The 27,755-nt window shown below is 40.8% G+C and overlaps 4 protein-coding genes across 10 annotated transcripts in view; 1 reads left to right on the top strand and 3 right to left on the bottom strand.

Annotated features, from left to right (window-relative positions):
* kat6b (K(lysine) acetyltransferase 6B) overlaps positions 1–10,541 on the top strand; it is a 30,110-nt gene extending 19,569 nt beyond the window's left edge. For all 6 annotated transcript variants that reach the window (XM_044103677.1, XM_044103683.1, XM_044103681.1 and 3 more), the window contains 7 exons: positions 135–296; positions 689–782; positions 2,746–2,977; positions 3,244–3,403; positions 4,104–4,358; positions 5,807–6,116; positions 6,463–10,541. In XM_044103677.1, the coding sequence (XP_043959612.1) occupies positions 135–296; positions 689–782; positions 2,746–2,977; positions 3,244–3,403; positions 4,104–4,358; positions 5,807–6,116; positions 6,463–9,239 (3,990 nt within the window). In that variant the 3' untranslated portion in view covers positions 9,240–10,541. The remainder of the gene's footprint in view (positions 1–134; positions 297–688; positions 783–2,745; positions 2,978–3,243; positions 3,404–4,103; positions 4,359–5,806; positions 6,117–6,462) is intronic.
* Positions 9,540–13,271, bottom strand: LOC122823742 (dual specificity phosphatase 29-like). Its single transcript, XM_044103685.1, has 3 exons — positions 12,879–13,271; positions 11,691–11,914; positions 9,540–11,054 (listed from the first exon to the last, which is right to left on the bottom strand). The coding sequence occupies exons 1-3, from the start codon at positions 12,992–12,994 to the stop codon at positions 10,852–10,854; spliced, it is 543 nt and encodes a 180-aa protein (XP_043959620.1). The 5' UTR covers positions 12,995–13,271; the 3' UTR covers positions 9,540–10,851.
* Positions 13,272–14,928: 1,657 nt separating this feature from the next.
* dusp13a (dual specificity phosphatase 13a) lies at positions 14,929–17,141 on the bottom strand. 2 transcript variants are annotated; one of them, XM_044102190.1, is made up of 4 exons: positions 16,805–17,141; positions 16,365–16,582; positions 15,430–15,465; positions 14,929–15,161 (listed from the first exon to the last, which is right to left on the bottom strand). In XM_044102190.1, exons 1-4 carry the CDS (start codon positions 16,930–16,932, stop codon positions 14,965–14,967), a joined length of 579 nt encoding a protein of 192 aa, XP_043958125.1. In that variant the 5' UTR covers positions 16,933–17,141; the 3' UTR covers positions 14,929–14,964. The 2 variants fall into 2 exon arrangements, with proteins under 2 accessions (XP_043958125.1, XP_043958127.1); XM_044102192.1 differs by lacking the exon at positions 15,430–15,465.
* Positions 17,142–20,933: 3,792 nt separating this feature from the next.
* LOC122823297 (dual specificity phosphatase 29-like) lies at positions 20,934–27,752 on the bottom strand. The gene is made up of 4 exons (XM_044102763.1): positions 27,670–27,752; positions 23,890–24,063; positions 22,189–22,409; positions 20,934–21,423 (listed from the first exon to the last, which is right to left on the bottom strand). The coding sequence occupies exons 2-4, from the start codon at positions 24,042–24,044 to the stop codon at positions 21,233–21,235; spliced, it is 567 nt and encodes a 188-aa protein (XP_043958698.1). The 5' UTR covers positions 24,045–24,063; positions 27,670–27,752; the 3' UTR covers positions 20,934–21,232.
* Positions 27,753–27,755: the final 3 nt, after the last annotated feature.

The raw sequence follows: 27,755 nt of genomic DNA on the forward strand, positions 1-27,755 counted from the left end.
CAACAACTGTGTACAGCATGAAATTTCTCCAATGAATGAGGTCAGGAATGAGCAAGGGGGAAATATACAAGCTGCTTAAACACTGTCCCCTTGCTTTCTTTCTTTCTCTCTCTTCTCTGTTTTTCCGTGTTTAGGTTGATGGAAATGTCAGCAAACTCTTCTGCCAAAACCTCTGCCTGTTAGCCAAGCTTTTCCTGGATCACAAGACCTTGTATTATGATGTGGAGCCTTTCCTCTTCTACATACTTACGAAGAATGATGAGAAAGGCTGTCATCTTGTGGGCTATTTCTCCAAGGTATGGATTACAGGGTGATTTTATGGGAAACTACGGATTACGGCACTTCATTTTTTAAACGATTACAAAAAGACCTCAGTGCAATAAGTCTGCTTTTCCAGCACGGAATTTAGTTTTTTAAACCGATTTTGGAGGATTTGAAGTATATTTCTAATAATTTTGGCTTTGCCGAATAACTCTGACTTGCTAAATAACAGATTCCCTCATCAAGCTGATTTACTGATAATCATCAGTTACGTACCTAATTTCTCACTCAGCCGTGCTCTTAAATTGAAAGCCATTATGTGTGTGAGTGTGTGTTTTGTGTGTAAAGACAAGGACAGTGGCAGGTGCAGTAAATTGCCAGCTTCAGCAGAGCTCTGACATACTTGATCTGTTTCTCCTTCCCTCAGGAAAAGCTTTGCCAGCAGAAGTACAATGTCTCCTGCATAATGATTATGCCTCAGTACCAAAGGCAAGGATTTGGAAGGTTCCTCATTGATTTCAGTAAGTTCTTTAATGCTTGTTTTTGGACCACCAGAAACACAATTCCACCTATTTTATTGGTCTTTACAAATAATTTTAGATTAAAAGGGGGATTTGTAGCTTGTGGCAAGGTGCTGTTATTTTGTTAAGGCTTTGAAAGGGTCTAATCAAGAGCATTCATTTGCAGTGCTTAGGCAATCACACATGATTAGGAGCAAAAAACAATATTATGGCTGCTTGTGTTATTTGAGCCCTAGTAGTGTTTTCACCTAAACAGCTATTTCTATACAAAATAACAGCCCCCAATTCTCTCTTGTTGACTTGTAACGAGGTGTAGATGCTGCTTTTATGTTTGAGTGGTAGTAAATGCAGCACATACAATATTTATAGCTCTGCGGTCCACTTAAGAAAACAGTTGCTGCCTTGAGTGGATTTCTATGTTTGGTCTGGCAGGTTTTTTGTCTGTAAAGGCATTTTAAAAAAATAATTTAAAAAAAATTCAAGAATTGTTGACTTTGTTTGTGTACGAAAGGGGAAAAAAAAAAAATAGGGGGCGAGCGCAGGGAGGGCGGGTGGTAATGGAGCATTTGATTTCCTGTTCACTTTTGGGAGCCATTGAGACACAGAGATGCGAGAGGATCTGTGATATTGAGAGTGAGCAGATAACAAAGACGGGGATTAAGGGAGATTGAACGCAGCTGAGTTCTGAGCTCTTTGAAGGCTTTATTGGAAAATGTAGCTTTGGTGCTGGAAGTTGTTTAGATTAAGATTTTCTGTTATATTGGATTGTTTTGGAGGCACACATTTTCACAGGTAGCTCCAAATATATGTGTTTGCTAGGAAAATATTTCCTTTGAACTCAGAACAGAAAAGAGCAGGAAATGTTTTTCTCATTTAATTTCATTACTTTATTCAGTGCAATCAAAGGCTCATTATCTTAGCTTTAGTTATAAATATTGTCACAATCAGTGAAATATTGTTATATGTTCATGGTTCTGCCATTAGATGTGCTTGTTTGGCTCTCAGAAGTGGGTGCCGTTAAAAGGCATTAATTAATTTCATGTCTCTCGTAATGGATGACCCTTTACAGGGCGGCCATGAAACTAATTACACTCGCATACATATTAGATTTTTTCTTGTTCATTATCTATCCTTAGTGCAGTCATGTGAGCAATGACATTCAGTTGCTTCTCTGTTTGGCTCCTTTATAGTGCCAGGCTAAACCACTCATATCCTGTAAGCTTTGTCCGCATTTTGTTGCGTTACAACCAGAAACGTTTAGATATTTTATTTGGATTGCATGTGATAGAACAACACAATAGCGCATAGTTGTGAATTTAATATGGTAATTACTTTACAAGTCTCAAAAACAACCTTCTAGTTTCTACTGTCAGTTACACACCCCCAAAGCCCAATGAACTAACTTCTAATTTCTAATGATATAAAGAAAAGGACTAACGCAAGATTCACTTGTCACAAACACATAATTACAACCTCATTGTCATTGTTTTCACTCAGTCAGCACAGTTCAGGCCTGTCCTTGGCATAAAATTAGGCGAGAATCTTGTTTTATTTTGACACCGCTTAGCTCTGCTTTCCTAAATGGTGGCATTAGATTTTATTTTACGGCTGTAGGATGAGAAGTGGGTTGAATGTAAAAGCATGCCACATTTTCTGATTTAAAAAAAAATAATGATAATAATTTCTGCTTCACAGTTATATTTGACTTTGTATGGTATATGAAATAAAATACTGTTAAAATTCATTTAAATTTGGGCGTGTAAGTCAACAAAACTCCGTCAGCCTCCATCGTAGCTTGCTAACAGTGGCTGACGACATAAAACGATGACTTCTTCAATGAGGTCACATTCTGACCTCATTGAATATGTAAGGAAACAACCCAGCGGCACTATTTAGCTTGACTAAAGCATTTTTTTCCCCTTGTGTGTGTGTGTGTGTGTGTGTTTGATTTGTGTCTTTTTAGGTTACCTCCTCACCAGACAAGAAGGACAAGCTGGCTCCCCAGAGAAGCCGCTGTCAGAACTGGGTCGCTTATCCTACCTGGCATATTGGAAAAGTGTCATGCTGGAGCACCTTTATAAGCACCCAGATAAACACATCAGCGTTAAAGGAATCAGCAGGGCCACTGGGATGTGTCCACATGACATTGCCGCCACTCTACAGCAGCTTGGCATGATTGACAGACGGGACGGCAGGTCAGTTTCACAGCCACTCTCTCCTTCAGTTGCCGCTTCTGCACGCCGTCTGACTTATCCAGGCCAGGGAGTATTTTTAACAGCATATCCATTAATGCTGCTGAATATTGACAGAAGTAAGTCAGGTTAAGTACCCCCAAGGACATAGAGCACCTGCGGTCCCGAAGAGCTTGTCTTTGTGCTTGTGTTTAACTGCACATCCCCCCTCCTCGCTTCTCTCTCCACTCTGACTCCTAATTCATGCGCTCTGCTCCTCTGTGTTGTAGGACTGTGTTGGTCAGAAGAGAGAGGTTGATTCAGAGGCACATGGAGAGGCTGAGGGCTAACCCGCGCAAAAATGAAGTGGACCAGGACGCCCTGCGCTGGACTCCCTCCACCACTCTGAACGCTGTCCTGTCTGAGGAAGAAAGGGAGGCAGAGATGGATGTAGGTTTCTGAGCTCGAGAGAAAATAATGCATGTACACCTCAAAAAGTTAGAATGTCATCAAAAAAAATATAGTTTGCATATTGTCAAATTTCACATCTTGACAGTTATGATTCATGTCCTTTGCTGCTTTTTAAAACTCATTTCTTCCTTCCACCCAACTTTCCATCTATATTTTTGACATTGCTTTTTCAGCAACTATGTGTGATGAATTTATGTAATAGGTTTTTCAATTTTGAACAGAATCATACTAAAGTAAATTAACGTTTTATTGAGCGGTAGTTATTTGTCTCCACATACCTGAAATGCTTTTAGCAGCTGCATGTTAGATTGGCTGAGGAGTTTAAATTAAGGTCAATAATGAGAAATTCACTTTGACTTTCAGCAGTCATCTAATGTTGTGCAAAATTACCCCCAAATTATCATATAATTGATAGTACTGAATAAACCATGAAATGCAATCTCTCTACGGTTGCTTTACGGAAATGTTTTCATCTTGACGGGCAGACATCCAATCAGGAAGCTGCTCATATTATCTGGAAGAAATACGCAATGATTCATTTGTCATGATGTTAATTCAAATCTCTTGTTTTCCCATTAGCCTCGTTGCTCAGATGCTTTTCTTTCTCTTTTTTTTTTTTTTTTCTTTATCCGTGCACTTCTTTCCCAGAGATAATGCATCTTGTCCGTTTAATTACCAGGCCGAGCGGCTGAAGGAGCAGGCCAGCTGCTGGGAGAAGGAGGAGAGGGAGGGCTACATGATGACTCATGGAAGCAGGCAACCTCTCACCAAGGTCCACTGCAAGATTCCCTACAGGACCTACGAGCGCCGGCCGGCCCCTCCGTGGTCCAGGCGTGTCCATCGACCAGAGGTTGTGAGCGACGCAGACGATGACTCTGATGGATCACCACCCATCCTGACAAAAGCTCACGAATTGCTTTCAGCCAAGAGAAAGGTGACTTTTACGGTTTGATCTGTCCTCCACATGATTACCACATTGATAAGTCTTTAGCTAGATATTTCCCTTCATTAAAGAGCATCTTGTTTACTTGCATGTGATACAAGTTTGAATAATTACTCAAAGTGTGCTCAGGCTCCAGTAGCTCCATCCTGTCTTCTGGAGCCTCCTGTGTGTGCCTGCAGCAGTAGATAATGGATTGTGTTTTCACTGCTGGTGTCGAGACTTTGCAGGCTAAACCTTGTTCTATTGTCAGCGGTCATGGTTAATTTACCGCCCTCTTCTGTTGCTCCTCACATCTGTTCTTTCTATAAGGCACTGCCCCCTTGTGCCACAGATAATATTACACTGAACCAGAAAATTCCCTGATACTGGCCGGCTGAGTTTATTTAGTGCCTTAGTTACAGTATTGATTTCACATTCTGCTTGTGAAAGGGGTTTTGAAGAAGAGTCGCAGGCAAGTCAGTGGGAAACAACTGAAGAATGTAAAATATAGACTGGGGTCTGCTTACTCTTGACTTTCTCATTTGTGGTTTTCCACACTGTGCTGCATTGCTTTTCACGCTGGATCTCATTTCACTCTTCAACTGTCATTCTTAGCCCTTTACCCAACATTTCTAATGGGATAGGGCAACACTGTCTTTTTTTTTTTTTTTTTTGCAGAGTAAGGGGAAGGGTGAAAAGAAATTGCTCTGTGGCCCTTAAAACAGAATTTTCAGTGGCATGCTTGGAAACTAAAGAATAGGAGCTGGACTTGCAATAACTCTCACAAACAGAACTGTTTTCTCAGTTAATAGATTTTAATGCCATTGTAATGCTTTTAATGTCTCCTTTATATAGCATTTGGTGACTATTATCATTCTTCTAAAAATACAACATTTGGAAAACTACAGTTGCAGTAACTTGAATCACGCTATCTGAAATACAGCTGAATATTTTTTTGTTTCTTAAATTACCTTTCAAAATAAATTTAAACCCCTTAAACTTGTATCTTCCCACATTAAACCCACATATTTAAATGGATTTTAATTGAAGTTTATGTTATAGACCAACAAAGTAGTTTATAACTATGAAGCAGAATAAAAATGAAGTTTTAAAGTATGATGTGGATTTGTATTCAGTCCATTTTATTCCGATACCCATGCATAAAATCTGATTTAATAAATAGATCCTACTTGTGTAATTTAATTTCTGTGAAAATCCACCTGTAGTAAAAGCCTCCTGTGTTCGGTAGAGAAGATTAGCGAACGAACAAGCAAGACAGGTTAGCAATAAGCAGAGTTTGGTGATAAAACAATATCTCAAGCTTTGAAAATTTCACAGAGCACTGTTCAGTCCTTCTACTTCACAACATTTAGTCTGGAAGCTCAGGTTCATTTTAGCTCCAGTTGAAATAAAACAACTCAGCTTTAATATTTATAATATTTGGTTTGTTTATCTTTCAGAGCTCAGGGGTTCTTAAGAAGCGAGGGCGTAAAAGGAAGCGAATCAACAGCAGCGTAACGACAGAAACAATTTCTGAGACAACCGAGGTTTTGAACGAACCGTTTGACAACTCAGACGATGAGCGTCCAATGCCCCGGTTGGAGCACACCTCCAGGATGAGAGAGATTGAGGATGATGAAGACGATGATGATGATGAGGAGGAAGAGATGCAAAAGTACAAGATATCAGCTTTACCAATGAAACGGCGAAGAGGCCGTCCAAGGCTTGAAAAAAATACACGCAAAGACAATCTTGAGCGCTGGAATGAAGGTATTTGCATATACTTAAAAATCATTCTTTACAAATGTGGACAATTTTGTTGGCGATCTGTGACAGGTTAGAATTTCTAATTTTTGTATTTTCAGAAAAAGTCTTTAAAATGTCTTAAATTCATGCATGTACCTAAAATTAAGGTCTTTAATTACTTTTAAAATGCTGGCCTTTAAACCTGCTAAAACCCTGGCTTAAGCTAATGCAATGAAAAATAAAGAAATTTGAAAACTATTGACCAAACCTGCCTACAAAATTGTCCCCATCTCCACAGTAAACATCTTGTTCTGCCTGGATGGAATTCAGAGATGGGATATATTTGATGTGTTTGTTTTTTGATTTGCAGGACCTGAACTGGTTTCAAAGAGATCCAGCAGACCCCGTCCAATGAAACGGAAGAAAGGCTGGCCCAAGGGGGTCAAACGCGGCCCTCCTAAATGGAGGATCAAGAACAACTTCAAGCTGAATCTCTACACGCCACCAGAAACACCCATGGAGGCAGAGCAGCACCACATTCGCACTGAGGAAACAAAACACATACCGGACCAGGAGTCATTCAGCGGCGACGAGGAAACAAAAGCAGGAGGATCCTTGGACAGTCCAGATGTAATGCAGGAGGGGCTCCACTCAGAGCCCCCAAGTCCTGCTGATCATGGCTCCCAGACTTCAAGCTCCCCTGAAGGGTCACCAGTTGCTTCGCCAGCGTGTTCACCTGCTCTTTCTGTTGAGGCTCCCTCCCCGCAGCCTGAGGACAGAACTGACTCACCAGAACCGCCAGGGGATGACAAGCAGGATAGCGGTCATGATCCTGACTCACCAGCCAAAGACATGGAGGACAGTTATGAGAGGGCTGCATCGCCAGAGAACCACAACGAAGAAAGTTACGAGGAGGAGCAGAGAGCTCAGATAGAGGATCAGAATGCTGATGATGAAGATGAACGTCACAGCAAGAAGGAGGCGCCTGAGGGCGGCACAGAAGAATCAGAACAAAGTTCGAAAGACGCACCAAATGTCACTCAGGCTTTTTTAGATCCAAAAGAAGACGACAGCTCTGAACTAAGTCAGCAGGTTTCCAAAGAATCCTGCAACGAAGAGGTACCGGTTAGTGCTGGAGAAAAACTGCAGGATGCAATGCCAGAAACTACGGCAGAAAATTCACCTCCTGCAACAGTAGCGGTCGCTTCCATAGCTCCACCAGACTCTGATAACCCAGCAGACTCTGAATCTGAGGAGGAAAGCCCGCCCAGCCCTGGTCTACACCACCCACCTCTTCCACCCATAGGAAGGTCCGCACTCAGCCCCGTGCTGAGAGAGAATCCCCCCGTCTGCACAGAGTTTGACTCAGAGACGGTCCAAGCTGTTCAGTCGCTGACGCAGGAAAGCGAGGGAGAGACGGTGTTCCAGGACTGTGCCGAGAGCCAAGAACCCTGCAGGAATCTGCAGACCTACGCCCACGTGGCGCAAAGCCCGCAGCTTACTCCGCTGGACGACTGCCCTCAGTCGGACCACAGCAGCCCCCTCTCCTCCGCGCAGTCCCATCCCAGCCAGTCTGTACGCTCGGTCAGCAGCCCGGCTGTCTCCATCCTGGAGAGCGGCTACACACAGATAAGCCCAGACCACAGCGCCATATCAGTGCCCTCGCTCCACAATATGGAGACCAGCCCCATGATGGACGTGCCATCGGTGTCAGATCACTCACAGCAGGTTGTGGACAGCGGATTCAGTGACCTAGGTAGCATTGAGAGCACCACGGAGAATTACGAGAATCCCAGCAGCTATGACTCCACCATGGGGGGCAGCATCTGCGGCACGGGCCCCTCCCAAAATAGCTGCTCGTACGGCACCATTCCCCCTAGCAGCTGTGCCGTTAGCCAGCAAATGGCGGCCGTCAACCCTGGCGGTTGTGGGATGATTCAGCAGAATAGCCTGAGCTCGCCGTCACACTGCGGCGTCAAGTCGCCACAGGGCTGCGTGGTGGTGGAGAGGCCCCCCAGTAACTCCCAGCACAACCAGCACAGCCAACACAGCCAGCGCAGCCAACACAGTCAACACAGCAGGCATGGCCCGCCACACAATCAGCACAGCCAACACAATCAGCACGCCCCACACAATCAGCTCAGTCAACACAGCCAGCACAGCCACCACCACAATCATCACCCGCAGCACAATCAGCTCAGCCAGCACAATCAGCACGTTCAGCACGCCCTCCACAGCCAGCAACAACCGCCGCCCATGGCCCAGTGCTCCATCCCTCCCAACTTCACCACCACCATGCAGCTGGCAGACATCCCCGAATCTGGCAACCCCAACTTTGCCCTCTATGAGAGAATCAACCCTCAGGGGGAGTACAGCAGCGGGCATTACCCCCAGTCGTCGGGCCTCAGCCTAGCCAAGCTGCAGCAGTTCACCAACACGTTTATCGACCACCCGCACTCCAATCCGTTCAACCATGCAGCCCCACACCCCATCACATCGTACGCAAACAATCCTTCACTGTCATCGCAGCACTCCAGCTTGGTGTCCTTACCCCAGAATCCTCACAGAGTCCCCAACTCGCAGGTGCAGGCCACCATGACCCCGCCCCCAAATCTGAGCTCCCCATCATCTATGATGCTGCAGCCCAACATGGGCATCTCCCGCTCGCAGCGCGTACCCCATGTGCCCCACGTGCCGTCGAAGAGCCACGTCTCGGCACGCTCCAAGTCGGCACCGCTGTCCCACAACCACCAGCAGCAGATGTACGCCCGACCGCCACAGGCCGTCGCCATGCAGGCGCCGTCCAGGACCCTGGCCGCCATGCCGCGCATGAACATGAGCATGAACATCATGCCGGCGCCGGGCTACAATGTCAATTCAATGAACATGCCCTCCCTCAACGCCATGAACGGCTATGGCATGAGCCAGCCCATGATGAACAGTGGCTACCCTGGCAACCACGCCTATATGAACCAGTCACCCCAGTACTCTATGCAGATGGGCATGATGGGAACGCAGCCATACCCCCAGCAGTCCATGCAGGCTCCGCCACATGGCAACATGGTGTACCCTCCAGCTGGTCACCATGGTTACATGAACACGGGCATGTCCAAGCAGTCCCTGAAAGGTCCCTTAATCAGGCGGTAACTCTCCGCAGGACAGAGCTGCTTCTTCTCCTGTGCATTTGGCTGTTTTTAAAGATGCACTGATTAGGCCTTGCTTTCTTCTTCTTCTTTTTGGTGTCTTTCTTTTCCGTTTTTCTTATGTTTGTTACTTAAAAAAACCAGCAGCAGCACTTGTAAAGAATGCAAAAACTTTCATCCGTGAGGTAACTTTTAAAGCTAACGTTGAAAAGTATTTTTGTTCCTCCAGATGGGAAGCCTTACATCATTAAGATGAAAATCTATTTAATTAGTGTTAGTGTCTCTGATGTGTCTTTAGGCCAGGCGGGTTCGGAGCTCAGCCGTAGAAGTTTCATCAGTGTAGCAGCCTCAAATGAAGCCATTTAATGCGCCTGCTGCAAGTGGAAATAGTGGCTGTTCAGTGTACCTGTCTAACAGTGCTGACAATTAGTTTGTACTATACTCATGCCTTTGTATATTTAAATTATTGTACTTATTTTGTAAAGTGATAAAAAGCATGCTTCAGTCTCTGTTAGTGACAGTGCATTGAGTAGTACTGTACAAGTGTTGTGCTTAATAGCAAGCCATTTAAAAAAATATATGGCCTTTATTAGGTTTCCCTTCACAGGGAGAAAGATGAAACTATATTTTATTAAATCTAATAATGTAAAAAAAATGTAAACTTTAGTCTTCTGTTTTTCTGTTTGGTTTGAGAGGTTTTATTGCGATGTATGTATAATTCTGAAGCCTTTTGTAACAGATCTCCTCAAGGCAGCTTTCTGTTTAATAAAACAGACTGATTTCTGTCAGAAAATAACAAAGCATATCTCAGTGTTTGTACCCTGAAAAAGAAAAAAAAATTCTAAAACATTTCAAAGTGTCCCGAAGTGTGGCAGAATTTAAAAAGAACTAAATGATTATAATGATGAAATAACAATAAAGATGATATAAATTTAGTCCAAAGTTGATATTTTACATAATGCCTTTAAAGCTACGTTTTCATTCCATGTGTAGATTTGTTTTCTATCTTTATAAAACATTGGATTTATATTTTACCGAATTGTAGAAGAATAGAGCCTGTGAATAGACCAAACTAAGCTAATGGATTGCATGTAAAACGCAACTTGTACTTGTGTTTTTGTTAATATTGCTCTTTTGTAGCCTTTGTACCTGTACAGAGTTGCTGGTAAGAACGGGGGGAAATATCTGGCTATGTGCACTCAAATCGAACAGAATGACATTCTTGTATTTATGACTTTTCTCCTTTTGTCAGTCACTTAAAATGCTGTACATTTTAGCATAAGAATAAATTATGATTGACCATGTACTTGATTGTTCTCTTTTTATGTGAAACACAGCTTGGGTTTCTCTTTTTAAAAAGTATCGAGGCGTTATCCAGACCAGAACAATGAAACCAAAAGTTGTGAACTGTCTTTTCAAGGCCACACAGTGAATATTTGAATTGGTATTAAGAAGACTTGTTTGTCCAAAAGTTTGAATTGGTATTAAGAAGACTTGTTTGTCCAAAAGTTGTGTTTTTCTTCTTTATTATTCAAGGACGTGAAAAATTAACATTTTCTTTTTTAAAAATCCTTGTACAATTACCAGGTTTAGTTGACTTTATTTGACTCTTGAATTTATAAGCCTCCTCTTTCCTCCAGGAGCTGCTGGTCTAGTTCCCTCAGCTGCTTCAGGAAGCCCCAGTTAGGGATGATCCGTCGGTGACCTTTTACGTGCTCGATGGCGTCCACAATTGTCATGTTCTCGTAGATCATCAGGTAGGCAAGAAAGAGGGTGGCGGACCGACTCCTTCCCATCACACAATGAACCAGCAGTTTATCTGGAGATAAATCATGAAACACTTTATATTCTCGCCCGTGGTAGATGAATAATAAAATAACAGCAAGTGCGCACAACCAGCAGAATTTACGTTTAAGAAAATAAAATGAGAGATAATGTAAATGCCTGTGAGCTATTGTTTGGATTATGTTGTTTATTCTTTACATATTCAGTCCTGTGAAAAGTTCTTGAAATTTTGTCCCACAATCGACCAAAAATTTCTATACATTTTGTTGGGGATTTTATGTAAGAGCAACAGCAAGAAGCTCATAATTGTAAAATGAAAGGGAAGGTTTTATTAACATAATTTTGAGATTGTCAATCTTATTGTCTTGGACAGATTCTCAGTTACATTTCTATCATGGATTTGTTTTTATCTATAGCTTATCGCTGTACTTTTTGTCCTACTGGAACTTGAACTTCCATCCCAGTTTTAGTGAACAATTTTGAACACCTTCCTCTACAGTTATGAGCTACTTTCTGCTGGTCTATTACTTAAAACCGAATTAGCGTCTGGGGTTTTTGTAACATGATAAACCAGGAAAAAAAACTTAGAGGTATGAAAGCCTGTGCAACACACTGAAGTCAGCGTGATAGAGACAGTAACCTTTCTGTGAAACTGGTAAAATTGTCTTACTCTGAGGATTTCTCAGTGTTTCCAGAATGAACTTGGCAGCAGAGAAGAAATGCAGGCTGATGTCAAATGTCGGGATGTCTTCTGCAACCACGCCGCAGTAAACAATATCCATGTCTCTGTAATAGCCAGGCCCAGTGTCCACATTGTTCCATGTTCCTTCTGCTGCATTCAATATGTGAGTAACTCCCAGCCTCTTCAAGGTACACTTATCCATAGCAGTCTCCCTGCAGGAAGTCAATAAAAAGTTCTGTTCATTCTTGATAATTGTGTGGAAATAAAAAGAGCCTTTCTGACAATATGCAGTAGGTTACAAGATCTTAAAATGCAGGATGTGATAATCTAAATAAACAGACGACAAACAAGGCCTGACATTTGTAAGCTGGGAAAGGGTTACAAAGTAATTTTAAGGACAGAGAGAGACTTTATGCACAAATGGAGGAAACATAAAACAACGGTGGATCTCAGGTGTCCCAGAGCCAATCGACACAAAAGAGCCCAGAAAATCATCTAAAGCACAAAATTGCACAAAGATTGCATCCATGTGTGAGATCCAAGTAAAAAATAAAACACTGTTGTGGTTTTTTGTGGCCTAAAGGAACAAATTTGGAACTTTTTGGAAAGTAGGGGTCTCTTTAGGTCTGTTTTAAAACCCAAAACAGCATTTCAGAAAAACATCCTCACAGTCAAACACGGTGGTGGTAGTGTGATAATCAGGAGCTGCTCTTCTGAACCTGAACAGTTTCTGTAATTGATGGATCTATAAATTCTGCTTTCTTAGCAAATGTCTTACCATTTGCTTTTGATATCTTTTTATCAAGTCAAAGTGAAGCCAAGGCAAAGTCCAGATTTTATGAAGACATATGGTGTCATAACCCCCCAGTGGTACTGAATTAAAACGGTGTGCCTAAATTCCTCTCCAGCAATATAAAAGACTGGTTGCCAATTACCCATCTAGGCATTATGTTTAGGGGCAATTGCTTTTTTCTTCGGGGTCACGAGGGTTTAAAATGTGTTTTATTGAATCTTGCATTTGCTCAGGTTATGTTTGACATTTGAATTTGTTTGATGATCTGAAATATTTAAGTATGAGAAAAAAGAAAGAACAGGAAATCTAGGAAGGCAACCAATTTTTCACACTATATTTTTAGACTTTCTAGTGCTTTTATTTTCTCTCTTTTCTTTACTCACTCATCTCCAATGTAGACGTTAGGCCAGACCTCGTTGACACGAGTGTAAGCCACGCTCCCACGGTTGAGGATTTTCTCCAGCTCGTAGGTCCCAGGTGTGACATAATCGTCCGCCATGCTGGACTCCTCTGCTGCTTTTGTAGCGTTTATCTTTGACCCAGCCTTTGACTCGTGAGAAGCCTTTTTTTTTTCCCTCACCGTGGCTTCCTTTCATACATTGTCCCTTTGCCTGAAGTCGTGAAAAAGCACACTTTTTGTTTTTTATCTTCCACGTGCTTCTCCAGCTAAGCTCACCGTGACATGGAGGACCTTTGTTTTCATCCGTCTGCCAGATTGTTGTGAAGCAACGCTCGAAGGCAGAACATAGGAAGGGTTAGTTCTGGGCGCAGATTGTGTAACCGTCTCTGTGACAGGGCATCAAATGCAGAGGATATTTTTAGGGCTGTGATGTGGCAGGGCCCCCCTGACCTTAGCTGCCATGTGTTCCTGCCTGTGGGGAAAAGCTTCCACCCAGCCAGTCCCTGCCATCCACATCTAAACACGCGACTTTAATCTCCGCTGCTGGCGGGAAGCTGCGCTTATCCAAACTCTGAGCTTGCCAGAGGATGCCCACATGCAATGGAGTGAACAGGGCACTCCGAGGCTCTGCTCCTCGAAATCGCGTCAGTCTCTCTTAGCCTTTCCGCGTGTTTTCAGATGCAGGGAGAAAGCGTGTAAGTGCAGCCTTATAACACCCGTTAAGGATGTTCTGCATCTCCCGCAGCTTCTCGTGGGGCCATAGGCTGGAGCTGAAACGTGTCAGACACTTCGACAGATGAGGTTTTCAACTGGGATGGCACATGCCTTTGATTTCCCCATTATATGATATGCACGGTCCATTCAGAGATCTAAACGCGAGCCCCCAAAAGTGGGAGCGCAGTGATGGCTGCGTTGCAGGATGGCGGGATGAGGCTGCTAACATGTCAGACTGAGTTTTCACACCATCAGGCCCCTTCTACTTGCTTCCCCCCCCTCACATCTTCATACCCCGCCATCATTCATTCTGACAGTGAAATCATTAAACCTGTGATATCCAATTCCTTTTATTTTGACAGCATCTTTCTCCCAGCGAGCTCTGGAGAGCATTTCTTATTAAGATGGCTTCGGGTTTTCATCTCTCTTTCAAAGTCTGACCTGAATCTGTATACTCCCTCAGAACCACGATGGCATATTTTTTGTCATTTTGCATCAAGCCTTTTTAGACATTTTACAGTTTTAACCATACTTCACTGGACTGAAATGAATACTTAGGAGGAGAATTGTTTATTTATAGGCATAAGCTGTTTCTGTGTTGTTTCAGTGCAGCAGGGGTCTTGGCAGTATGATACTAATGGTGGTGTGTTTTAGGCAGCGATATTCTGCAGATTTGAGATCCATCATGAGAAATTCTCCCTAAAGACTGAAATCGTGTGTTTCTCCTATTGGTTGTCAAACATTGCATTAATTCAGATCATGAGGATTGCATGTCGATTATTACTAACATTTAGATCATTTTATATGTCAGTCAAATCTTCATTTATTCCTGTCATATTTAACTTGAAATATTTGTTAGGATGTATTTGTGAAGAAGACAGAAAATTGTTATTCCAAAAGTTTGTTCTTTTTAGGAATATCTTAAAATTGCAGAGTGCACTCATAAAACTCCAATAGAATATATCTCAAAATGTGAACAATTACAGGGGATGTAACTACTTTTACAAAACACTGAACACCAGTAATATGTCCTGCTCTTCACGATTAACTTTAGATATTTTATTTAAATAATGTTTTTTTTATTCTGAAGATATTTTGAACAAACATTTTTCATGCTTTTAAGCTCGCTGTTGAAAATCACATCTGTCATGAGAATGTTAACACTGAATTACACACATTGGTAATCATCGTTTTCAAAAAGGCAATGAATAAAAATGTGTTGGACTGCAAAATTCAAAAACAAAAAATCCAGACTGAACCATTCTGTTTATGTTTTTTTTTTTATATAAAGTATTCATAAGGATGAAACTCCTTTTAGCAGTACGTCATCCACGCGCTCTCTCCACCTCCGAATGTTACATTTTTCTTCTGTGCAAAGCTGAGTCCAGCTGACAGAGCTGATTCAGAAACCCAGTGTTTGGGAGGATGTTTCTGCTCCTGCAAACGAGCTCCACGGCTTCCACCAGGGTAAGACCTTCTTTGATCATGAGGAAGGCTAACACGAGGGTTCCTGAGCGGCTGATTCCCCGAGCGCAGTGGACGAGTACCTTACCTGCACAGAGAAAAAAAACCCACAACACCTGCAAATCTTCACCACAGAATATAGTGTGCTGAAAGAAAAAATCAGTTTTCACATTTCCTTGCATTACAGTCAAAAACCTCAGAGTATTTTGTTGGGATTTTATGTGACAGACCAACGCTAGGAAATGATGTTTTCTCATTTTCTTTGCAAATACAAACTTCAATGTATGCATTCCTATTCAGTTCCCTTTACTTTATTTAAATAAATAAATAAGGTTCATCAACCTTCAGGTACCCACCTGGCAGGATAGTTTTCTTGAACAGGGTCAGTGAAGCTGGAAGATGGATGGAAAAAGTGCTGGAGGTTTCACAGGATTTGAGACTGGTGTGGATTTACTTTCCAGCAGAATATCAGCGATAAATATACAGCCAAAGCTACAATGTAGTTTAGAGAAAAGCATATTCATGTCTTAGAAATTGTAAGATTGAAAATGTACTGTTTTAAACATTCCCTTATCCAACTTCACCGAACTTGAGCTATGTTGCTATTTTTCAAAGCACTATGGACAAAAAGTTTAGTGTCTATATGCCACAGTTTTGAGATTTTTATGCTTTATTTTCTTTTAAATTGGCACTTAAGCTCTACTTTCTCCACATCTTAGAAAATCCCATTAAAATACATCATAGTTTGTGGTTGCAGCATAAAATGTGAAATTAATACTTTTCCAAGGCACAGTGAGCTTTTCAACAATTCAATAATACAAAGTTGTACACTTAAAATAATATTGCGTTGTTTACACTTCTCCTTATTCCAGAACCATAAAACTGACATTCAGTGCAGCCATCAATAATTTACATTTACACCCCAGGCTGCAAAAATGGTCCATCTTTAACCAACAAACCGTTATTACAAAACGTAGAATAAAACATGAGCCTTTAACTGAAGTTGTTTTCCTCATCGATTTTTGCATAAGACGTGGTAAAATGTAAGCTGAAAGTGATTTATCCACATGAAACATTCAGCTTAAGACTCCAAAATGCAGGAGGCATCAGACTGTTTAGTCCTATTAAGAAATATTTACATTCTCCCTTTTGCAAAGCAAGAAAGCAACAGATTTTAGCATTATTTAGTCATAATTGTACAGATTTTGTTGACGTTTAATCCATCTTGGTGATGCATCACATTTGTTGCCTCATGTCGCCTCCGTCCTGATGCGGTTTGACTGAATCGTACCTTTCTGACTCAGAGCTCCGTGAATGAAATCAGCAGTCTCTGAGAAGAACGGGCTCAAGTCAAAATCTCTGCAGTCTGCTGCCTCTACTCCATGATACTGTATGTTGGTGTCTCTGTAGAAACGAGGCCCGGTGTCAATGTGCTGAGGGCCATCTGCAGCATTCACCACGTGTGTTATTCCCAGATTTTGTAGCAGCGTCTTATTTCGAGCTGTCGCCCTGCAAATAGCACCCAGAGATGATAGAAGGACTGTGACTTTTTGCTGTTTTTTCTCGCCCGCAGCCATCTCTGGCGGCATATGCTTGCAAAAATGCATCACTGGTGACTCAAATGTACAGATTTTTTTTCTATATCCGTCTCATCAGTTGGTCATGCACGTTTGCAGAAACAGTTTCACAATCGCAGTCAGCACCTTTCCCAAAAGTGAGAATGTCACTTACGCGTTCCCAATGAAGAGGTCGGGCCAGACCTCGTTGACAGCTCCGGTGGGACGCCTGTTCTTCAGCAGAAGGCCCAGCAGACCGCAGGTGGGCGGTGTCTGATCCACTGACTCCTCCTCTGAGCTCATACCCGCTAATTCTCACCTCAGTGGTGGTATATGATTACCACGATTTATATTCCTCTCGATTTAAACCTAAAAGCCAGATGACTTTCCCAAATGTGGTTCAGAGACAAAGAAAAAAACCAAAAAACTTACCACAACTTTCGTCTTTGCAAACCTTGCAGTAAACTTTAACCAAACAGCTGCAATCTGCTCGGTTTTGAGACTTAGCTGGGAATCAGGATGGTTAACCCGCTGGAAATGGACAGCTGAACATGCCAGAGGCTAAACTGAGGTAGTGTAGACTATTTATTCCTGTGTGCCAGAAGCCAGCCTGCATCTTTGCAATGACTGTTTTAACATTTATATTGGTCTAGTGACTCAAAGCTGCATCACCCACATCTAAAATCACAGTTAGAAAAGAATATCATCTGTAAACTTTAAAAAACACAGAGTGTTTGAGCTCAAGTTTACAGGTTGCACTTGAGATTCCTAGTGACGGTCAATAAAACTGTTTGTTTCACTGTTTTTTGTGCAGCTGGGGATTTCTGTTGTGAGATTCTCAACTTGATTTAAAAGTCCAAATGCAAAGACAAACACTGTGGTTGTTTTGCATAAAAAACAAGGTCGACCAAAGTCAAGATTTTAATCTGCTTCATAAAAATATCCAGTCTTCACTCCTCTCTCAGATCAGCGGGCTGCGCATTTCATGTAATTCGACAACAAATACAATGATGATAATTTGTGTATTTTTGGGGAGGGTTTGAGGACATTTGTGTTGGTTTTTGTTCTGCTTTGATAAGCTTAGTAGTTTCATTGCTCTGTATTCATTTCTGCTTTGTTAATTGTGTTCAGCCAGTCTTTCTATTAGATGTTCGAATTCCTGCTTCTCTTTCAGCTGCTGTTAGTCTCACCTGATTTCCATCACATCAATCACTTCTCCAAGTATATATGCCTCTCAGTATCTTTCTTCTTGTTCACACTCCTGATACCAATGCACCTTTGGTCCTGTGCCTGTTTCTATTCAATCTTTCAGCTGCAACTCTTCCTGCATTTCTGTACCCATACAGCCATTTGCTAACAATTTAAAGTTATTTTTGTCTGCAATAATCTGCTTTAAAACTGCAAGGAACAAAAAGGTTGTTTTTGTTTCACAAATCTTCAATCAGTTTGCAACTGATTGAAGAAAAGAGAATTAAAGGAACCCTGAATTAAATTTAAATTCAAACTAGATATTTTAGAGGTTTTAGGTGAACAAGTGGGACTGAGTTGGTTGTAGGTTTTGGTTCTGAGCTCGTTTGAACGCGACAAAAAAAAAAAAATGATGGGAATGTCTCTTCAGCCTTCACAGCAAGTCTGTTAATGTCTCAAGTTTCCACCACCCTGTCATCAAAGGTTCAACTCTTTAACCACGATCTCAAATGTGGATAAAGAATTAGAGCAACAAAAAAAGCACACCAGCTTAGCAATTAAAGGGCCCTTTATTGCACGCTTTAATTGTGCAAATTACAACCTAGATTTGAAGATTTCATTTGTATTCCAACCCAAAACCTTCTTTCAAACATTTTGAAATGTAACTAAGTTTCAACCTTCTGAAAATGAGTAAAGTCCAACTTTCTCCTCAGAACTAAGTCCCTGACCAAAATTAACACAGAGGCCACCCAGGAATCTAATACTGATATTAAAGTTTCGAGCTTTATTGTAAGCTCATTTGATGAAGGTTTATGCCGTGATTTATCCACTGATGAGGAAAATGTAAGGTGAAACTGTGTCTGGGAAGCAACAGCTTGGAAACCTAACAGATGGACATTGCAGCAAGGCCAGTCTGCCTGTCGTTCTCCACCGTGGCGAATGACAGCTTGTGACAGTAATTATAATTCAGAAAGCCATCAGAATACTTTATTATAGTGGGCTGTTCAGTGGCAGTGTAAAACATAACTTCAGTGAATGGAAGGAGCTGAAAGTCACACCTATCTGCGCATAATCAGTCCACATTTTTCTTGTAATGTCTTAACCATTGCAGTACTGTACTGTAGCTGTTAAAAAATATTCTGAGGACACCACCTGTCACAATAGTCACGCTCTGTCAAAGTTAAAATACTAAAATTTATTTAGTTTTGTTGTAATTACATACCTGCAATTAAGCACTCGTGTGGTTCTGACAGAAAAATAATTGGTTCATATATTTGTTGTACTTGGTGTCCATTCTTGGCTGCTCAGCCTTGTGGTTTTCCTTTCTTTGAGGCCAAGATTCTTTATAAAAAAGTTTCAAACTGCTTTGGCAAGAAGTGTTTTGAATAGAGAAACTCTGTTCTTGGTGGATCAGGAGGAATTTGCCCCCTTGACCTGTTTTCTTTCACAACACTTTCCCAAGGCTACAGCACCTTTGGGAAAAATAGAAATACTCACTATCCTGGCTGTCACTGCAATAAAAATCAATGCATCTAATTAACAGTTTTGGTTAGGAAGCTTCAATCCTTCCCTGTTGAAATAACAATCAAATTTCTGGTAATAGGTTAATGACTGCCAGCAATGACTGCCTTAACCTTGCATTTGCTTCAGCTAGCTTTGCTTACTAAGTATGGCCCACTGGGCAACTCGTTTTCCACTTTCAACTCCAAGTCAATAAGTTGGAGCTTCTTAGCATTTTCACAGGAACTCTAATCATTTATAGAAGACCCTAGTAATTTCAGGATTTATGAACAAAAAACCACAAAAAATTACAAATACTTGATGAGGCCCGAATCTGAAAATGTGTATAATTACCTGTTTTATAAGTTCAGACATGAATTATATCTTAATATGCATTAATAAGCACAATGGGAACCGTTTTGGCGCTACTGCAGAAGCCAACACCCACAGTTTTCCTTAACCCCACTCTTTGGGGTACAGCCAATCAGTGCCAAGGAAAATGAGTGCTGTTCCCTGATTGGCTGCTTTGCAAATTCTAGCCAATAGTGTCACATAGCGTTGTGCCAAAATGTTTCAGCTTCCCAAACTGCATTTTCATTTGAATGTTTTAGATAAACCCAATAATTAATAAGAATACGCATATTCTTTTGCAAGTAATTTGGGGCAACGTTCCACTAAAAAAAACAAAGATAGGTGAGGTAAACTATAAGGTTGAATGTAAGCTGTCCTGAGGAGAACTGTGGCGCTAATTTGCTTCTAGATGGTTCAGTTAGTCTTTTTGCCCCTGTAGGTCAGACAACCAATTTGTACGATGACTGCTGGACTCTACTATCCTCCTTCTACTTTGCTCAACTCAGGCATAGGTTACAATCTTTTGAATTGTATCATAAATTGTCCTTCACCTCTTTGATGAAGTGCATGAGTTGGGTTGACGGTGGACCTGAGCCACTGAGGGACCTTAGATCCCACATCAGCTGGTTCTCACCAGTCTTTTGCCGTCCAACTTGCGGCCATGTTAGAATCTATTTTGTAAAGACAGGTCAGATGGGTGGCACTTTGCATTTTCTGATGACCTGTCAACACTTCATCTGTTGTAATGCAGTTGATTCACACCTGCATGTAAAAATCCTCACTTTTACAGAAATGTTTGTTGAAATTCACGTATCTGCTTTGGAAAAATGATTTACAGCCTTGTTGTGAAATATTTATGCTAGGACTCTCAACAATCCTACGGTTTCTGGCAACAACATATGATGAAATATGCCCTTTATTGGCCAAGTTGTTCTCTGAATTTGAGTTGACAGAGAACTCGCAAGTGTAAAATGAACCACTGCAGGATTTAAAGATTTCTGCAACTCTTGCTTTAGTTGGCTTCACACTTAGGCTGCTAATTGCTTTGTCCTCTTGAAATGTCATTCTAAAATATATAAGGAATTTATTATTATTATTATTATTATTATTATTATTATTATTATTATTATTATTATTATTATTATTATTATTATAGAATTAGTATTATATTTTTAACATTTGATAAAATACATCTCATGGGGACAGCCATCCATCCATAAATGTATTTTGATTTTCAGTCAGTTTTCTTTCAAATTAGTCAAACATTTTTTTATCCCTTGCAAAGTTTTATGGGTTATATTTCTGCTCGCTTGTTTTTGTTCCTCTGAATGATTTTGAATCAAACACCAACTGCCACTCAGTTTGTAGTGGCTACATGTTCTTGTCCGAGATCATAACATTTTAAGCTATTATTAGCTTTTATTTGTAACACAGATAAAATATATTTTACAAAGACAATACAACAACATGATTTACATAGGGTTTGTTGTTATAGCAGCTTCATATCAGCAAGAGGCCGCAATATAATTAAGCTTAATTAAATCCACCCTGATGGTTCAGCTGTCTAATGACAGTGCAGCTTTTTGTCCAGACGTCGGAGCTGCTCCAGGAATCCCTCGTTGGGTGAAACATTCCTGTTGGCACTGACAGCTTTGATGGCGTCCACCAGAGTCATGTTCTCGTGGATCATTAAATAGGCCAGAACCAAGGTGGAGGAACGGCTGAGTCCCATTGCGCAGTGGACAAAAACCTTACCTGTGGACAATCAGAATCAAAGAAACACACACCCAGTGGATTATCTTCTTGTTGTGGCATTCCCTACAAGCTTTATTTCTGCATTTACAACCACGCAATCAAGGGATTATTGTGTCAGACATCATTCTAAATGTCCAATTTGTTACTCCTCTGTGGATTAAAAACCATGAACATCACAGAAAAGAGAGCACTTCTAACTCCAAAGTAAAAGTTTTCAACAATGTTGCAACAAATGTTTCTACACACGTTAATCCCGGGTTTCTTATCAGGCCCGAGGATTAGGGAGCAGAGGAGCGAGTAATTGAACTGTCTTGGCTTCTGTGTATTTCTGCCAGGGATTACCGCAGGCCCCGCCACACACTGGAGCCCCCTGATCAGCCGGCATGTGAAGAAGGAGGCCTCATCTTATTACTGTCATGTCAGATACCGACTTCACTTTGCATAACAGGCCATGCAGACGCAGGCCACAAACATAATTGTGTAATTTCCATGTCCAATAAAAGTCTAGCTTACAAATTACCAGGGCAATCCATTTAAAACTAATTTCCCCGACAAAGGTCTGAGCCCATGAGAAGATTACCGTGGGGGAAGATATTAGCTTGATATTATGTTTAGTGTTTGATTTGCATTTTAATGAGTAACACAACTGGGGGTTGCTGTAGTGGGAATTGACTGACAAATGTTCCAACAATCTGCCTCGCCTTCCCAAAGTTAACATGTGGATAATGATGAGAAACACCTTCAGTGCCAAGAGAGCCTCCTCACCTGTGGGCAGACTCAGAGCATTCTTGATAAAACTGGCCGCTGGGTAAAAGAAGGGACTCAAGTCAAAGGACGGCATGTCAAAAGCTTCCACTCCATGATAAGTGATGGCGGTGTCTCTGTAAAAGCTTGGTCCCGTGTTCACGTTGAATTTTCCATCAGCGGCATTGAGGACATGGGTGATGTGGTGAGCCTGGAGTGTCCTCTTGTCCTTTGCTGCATACCTTAGGCAAAAAAAAAAAAATGGATGTAAAAATGGAAAATGCTAACTGTACAGTAACAGTTTGCATTTTATCAGACTAAAGGATAAATAAACCAGCTCTTCTTACGTTAAATATGAAAGAAAGGGGTGTAAAAAGGTCTCACAATATAAAAACTTCTTGTTGCAGTGAAATTTTGATTGAAGAGCCATTTATTTTCTTCTTCTACTTTCATTTAGAGTTGATGTCGCATGAGTCATATGTTTCCATAAACAACAAACAGATTGTTTATCTCATTAACAGAGATCCTTTTTGCAGTAATGCAATGGACCCCTGCCTGTTTGCAGTTAAGCTTTCACATTTTTACTTGCCTGCCCATTGCTTTTCTGTGCAATTCTGCTTTATTCTCATCTCCCTTCAGTGGTCCATGTGGGATTTGTCCCATTGAGCTCAATTTTCCTGGATGAATTTTAGCCGAATGGTGAACTGAAGGAGGAGTTGTGAATGATGATGTCAATTTTCTGCGCTGTTTTTCAGTTTTAATCTGCCTTTGGTAGTAGTTTGACAATGGCAGGGCAGGAAGTGAACAAAACCATTCAGTCTGTGTTGATAATAACGAGCAATTAAAGTCTGAGCAAGAGGAATGCTTAATACATTTTATTACTGGCAACAATGGTGTGACTTGTTTTCTTTTCCTGTGTTTGAGCCAAAGGAATGACAAAGCATTTCCATATTGATTGTACACCAATATTTTAACTTCTATCCATAATGTGTAGCCTTAGCCTGAAGTGATGTTTTTAGTACTAAATATGTTGTAAATGTATTGTAGACAGTGTTATAAAAATTGACTGGTGATAAAACATGGATTGATCATATGGAGAAACTTGTGCAGTCATAATTCACTGACATTGGGGGAAAAAAATGATACGCAAGCACATCAGTGCATTCCATATATATATATATATATATATATATATATATATATATATATATATATATATATATATATATATTTTTTTTTTTTTTTTTCAGATCTTATGTCTGCGTGAATGCTGCCCAGTATTTAGCATTGAGTTTTTATCTCAAGCACTCATCCTTGTGAAATAAACACAATCTGAGTTGACTTCTCTTTGGGCTGGTTGACAATATTTTGTTACAAAAGCAGTAAAGAGGCTTTCAAAGCTTGGAAACCATTTATTTGGCAGCATTCTGGAAGCTCTGAGGTGACTCATGACTTGACAGGAGAGCAAGGGCCCCTTATGCAAAGTTCTTGCAGCTGTCTGGGGTTCGGCTTGCAACCTCATGACCTTTGCAGCTTGTATGACCTCTTCTCTCTCTGACCCTTTCCTGTCTGAACACTTCAAGTAAAAGCCACAAATGCCACAAAATAATAAATGAACATATCTGGAAATAAATGCTCTGACTTATTCTGTGAATGATTTTACTGGATTCATTGTTACACCATTCATAACAAATGCAAATCAAACAGGTGGTTAATTCTCACATGTCTCCTATATAGATCCGGGGGTAAACTTCATCCATACGGTTGTTCCCCCCTTTCTTTGTCCACATCAATCTGTGTAGTTCAGAAGCTGTGGGGGTCTCGTAGCTGCCCGCTTGCACCTCAGGGCTCGCCATGCTGCCAAGGCCTCTGGGCATATCTTGTGCTACCTTCACTCTATTGCCAAGAACAGAACTGGTAATCACCTTTTCAACAATGACTGCTGAGAAGCATGCAAGAATTACAGAGTAGGCCTGCAGGGGGTATAGTTCTTGAGGGAATGGATGTCAGGTGACTCTGGTCAAGCTTTTCTCTGTATTAAATAACATTTTTCATTTATCTAAGAAAGCTCCACAAACCCACTATCCTGTTTAAATATGTTAAGGTACAACTTAAGCTAAAAGGAAGTACAAAGGCGCTTCAAACAATGAGGCGGGGGCCTCAATAATGGTTTGAAATATGATACCATGAACCTGTTCACATTTGTCACATTAAAACCATATTGTCTTTGGACAGATAGACCAATGTTTCCCAATTCCAGGCCTCGGGGCCCCCCTTCCTGCATGTTTTAGGTGTTTCCCTTCTGCCACACACCTGTATTGAATCTTTGGGTGATTAACAGGCTCCTGCAGTACTTGGTGGCTGGAGAAGATGTCATGCAATCATTTGAATCAGCTGTTCTGGTATAGAGGCACATCTAAAACATGCAGAGCAGGGGGCCCCTGAGGACTGGAATTGGGAAACACTGAGATAGACCAAGCCACCTGTACACTAACAAGAGTCCACCTGTGTAGTTTAATCTCTGTATGAATCCAGATGTTCTGTTAGGCCTGAGGGTTTTGTTGGACAAGATTAGTAATTAAAAAGAAGCATCAGCACCGATAAAAACATCAGACAGCTCAGGGATAAATTTCATGAGAAGTTTGAAGCAGTTAGGTTAGAAAAGGACAATGCCACACGCTTTCATTATCTCTCAAAACTTAAACAAACCTGGAAAAACATTCATATCCCACATAAGGCACCACAAAAACATATTTGAATAAACATTGATGCATAAAATTGCAATAATACCCTCAGTAACGCACAGCAACTTCCACATATGGAGTTTTAAATTGCTTCTTTTCTATCTTCCTGTACCAGGTAGCTGTGCTGTGAAGCTTGCATTTTATTAGCACTATTTAATTGCATTATATTTGATTTCTATCAGGACTAATTGTTAACTGACTGTAATTATAATTACTTGTGTCCTATTGTGGTATTTCTTGCTGATTGTCACGATAAACATAAATTTACTTGAAATGAAACATTAGTAACTGAAAGTAGCAATAGATTTGCATATTGTTTCCAATTTCTCCTTTGAGACACCCATGTTTTTCCAGCTTTTGACACGATATGCTTTATCCTAAAATGCTAAATGATTTAATTAAAAACACATCATACAATTCAAATGAGGGCATCATCTTATAAAGGGATAAAGGAAATGCAGGGTTATAGAAAGGGCCTGTAAGTAGAACATCCATTATACGTATTTATATTTAGCTTTTAAATATAGACCACAATTACTCCAATAAATGCTCTCCAAACTGGCACAGAAGCACAAGATCACATAATTATAAGTTGACCTTATGCCGCTCTCTTTATTTTATTTATAATTCAGCAGCTCTTGGTAAATTTATTTATCTCCAGAGAAACAGAAAGTTTGTATTCAAGGTCTGTAAACTGATTTTCATTTCCTGTATTCAGATCTAACCTGTGCCTTTACAATTTATATGCCAGGCTTTAGAGAGACTTCTACGCTACATGCTGTATACATTAGCATCAGCTTAGCCTTGTGTGTGACTGTGCTTAAGGCTGAGAGCGTACAACTGATGTGCATCCACTACCGAAAGCTCCACTTCTTACTTGCAGGCTTTCTCGTGAGTGGGGGGACATGCTGTGGTTCTGATGTTTTTGTCCACAGTAATGAGTCATTGAGACCAAATCTGTTCCAGTGACCTTTCACTGAGCTGCTGTAGCATATGGAGGTGCACATCATGATGGCTGGATCCATCGCTGCTGATTGCCTAAGTGTCACTTAAAGGAGATGAATGCGAGAAGAAGCTGCAGATGACCCAGTGCATGCTCCACGAGTGTTTCAGGATTGAAGGCAGGTTGAAGTGCATCTTTATACAACATAAACCCAGAAGTACCTGCAGGCTCTTCTTTCTCCTCATTGATCTAGCAGTGCAGCCTTTTCCCTCCCTCCCACAGTCAGGGGCAGAGAACTGATTTCCCTGGTGCATATGTTGAGCTTCAGCTCTGCTTTCTCAGCCTACCCCCCTCAGGCTAAGCTGTCCTTCCTGCTCCACTTTTGTGTAATTAAAGATACTTTCTATGGGAAAGTGCCTGCAGTTAACACGGAAGGCAAATAAAAATGGCTTCTTTTTTTTGCCACCTCAGGCCCTTTTCTTGGTGATTTTAAGAATTGCTCTACCTACTTTAGCCTTTCAGATGTGGCTCATCTGGATTCATAGGCAAATTATTTAAAAGAAGAAAGTTTGAAAACCTGTTAGGAAGTACTGTATCGGTGCTGGACATATTCATCTTTAGTAGTCCGTTATGCACACAGTGAAAGAACAGTAGTCTCTCTATGGGCTCTAAGAACATAATAAATGTACGAATGGTTCCTCTGAAAATTCAAATGTAAATAATCCTTAAAAAAATATTTGTCTCTCAGAGTTTTCTTGTTAAACAAACCCATGAAGCAGAGATAGCCAATCAGGAGTGAATTTTTATGTAAGATGTGAGTCATGTGACACCACGCCGCAAAGAGTTAAATATCTTTGTCTCTGATGCCAGAGTTTCACCGATGGGAAATTTTGTCCACAATTTTCATCTTGACTCAAACTGTGTTGGGATGTTTTGCTCATTCCAAAAGGTATTTCTAATATAAAATGCTTTCACATGGTGACAAAAGTGTCATATTAAGAAATTTGACATGAAACATGAATTACTTAGAAAGTCCAGAGAATATACAGTACAGACCAAAATTTTGGACACACCTTCTAATTGAGCTCAATTAGAAGGTGTGTCCAAACTTTTGGTCTGTACTGTACTTATCTAGCAACTCAAAAGTCCAGAGGATACTTACTTACTTACACTTATTTAGCAACCCAGGACAGGGATTAGAACTTAAAATGCTAAAAACTACCTTTGCAATTACTTTTTAGACTCCAACCAGAAACGGAATTAGACCAGAAGATGCTTACTTATACTTACCTACCAACCCTGAATAGGAGTATCTAGTTTATTTACGTTGGAACAACATTATTAGCTTTTTCTTCTTTTGCTTTTTCCTTTGGTTTGTTGTTTTGTTTGTATTTCCTTTGTATTCTTGTAAAGCGCTTTGTATTGCCTTGTTGCTGAAAATGTGCTACATAAATAAAATTACCTTTACCTTCTCTGTACAGTCTGAAGACGTATTGTGTATGTCTTTGTTTCATGTAACAGAGTCCAGTGGAGCTGCAGATCACTTTCATTTAAACAAAATGCTGCAACAATCTGGAATGTCAGAAAACTATTCATTTGAAGAGATTAGCTTAATGTTTTGAGAAAGATGCTTTATCCTACACTAAGATAAAATTTTTCCTAAATTATAAGTTTTACCTGGTCAGCTAAAGTGGACAGGAAAGAAAAGAGTCTTAATGGAGAGGAGATCTACACCACACAATACATACTCAGATATTTCCCAACACACCATATGTGCAGTAAATTTAGAAGAGCAGATTGTTAGCAGACACTTGCCTTGGCTGAAATCGCCGCTTTTCATGGTCTCGCTACACAAGAACTACATCTAGGTCGAGAGCACAACTGTCTATGTGTTCTCCTTG

This window comes from Gambusia affinis, linkage group LG20, assembly GCF_019740435.1.
Source record: "Gambusia affinis linkage group LG20, SWU_Gaff_1.0, whole genome shotgun sequence".
NCBI classification, from domain to species: domain Eukaryota; kingdom Metazoa; phylum Chordata; class Actinopteri; order Cyprinodontiformes; family Poeciliidae; genus Gambusia; species Gambusia affinis.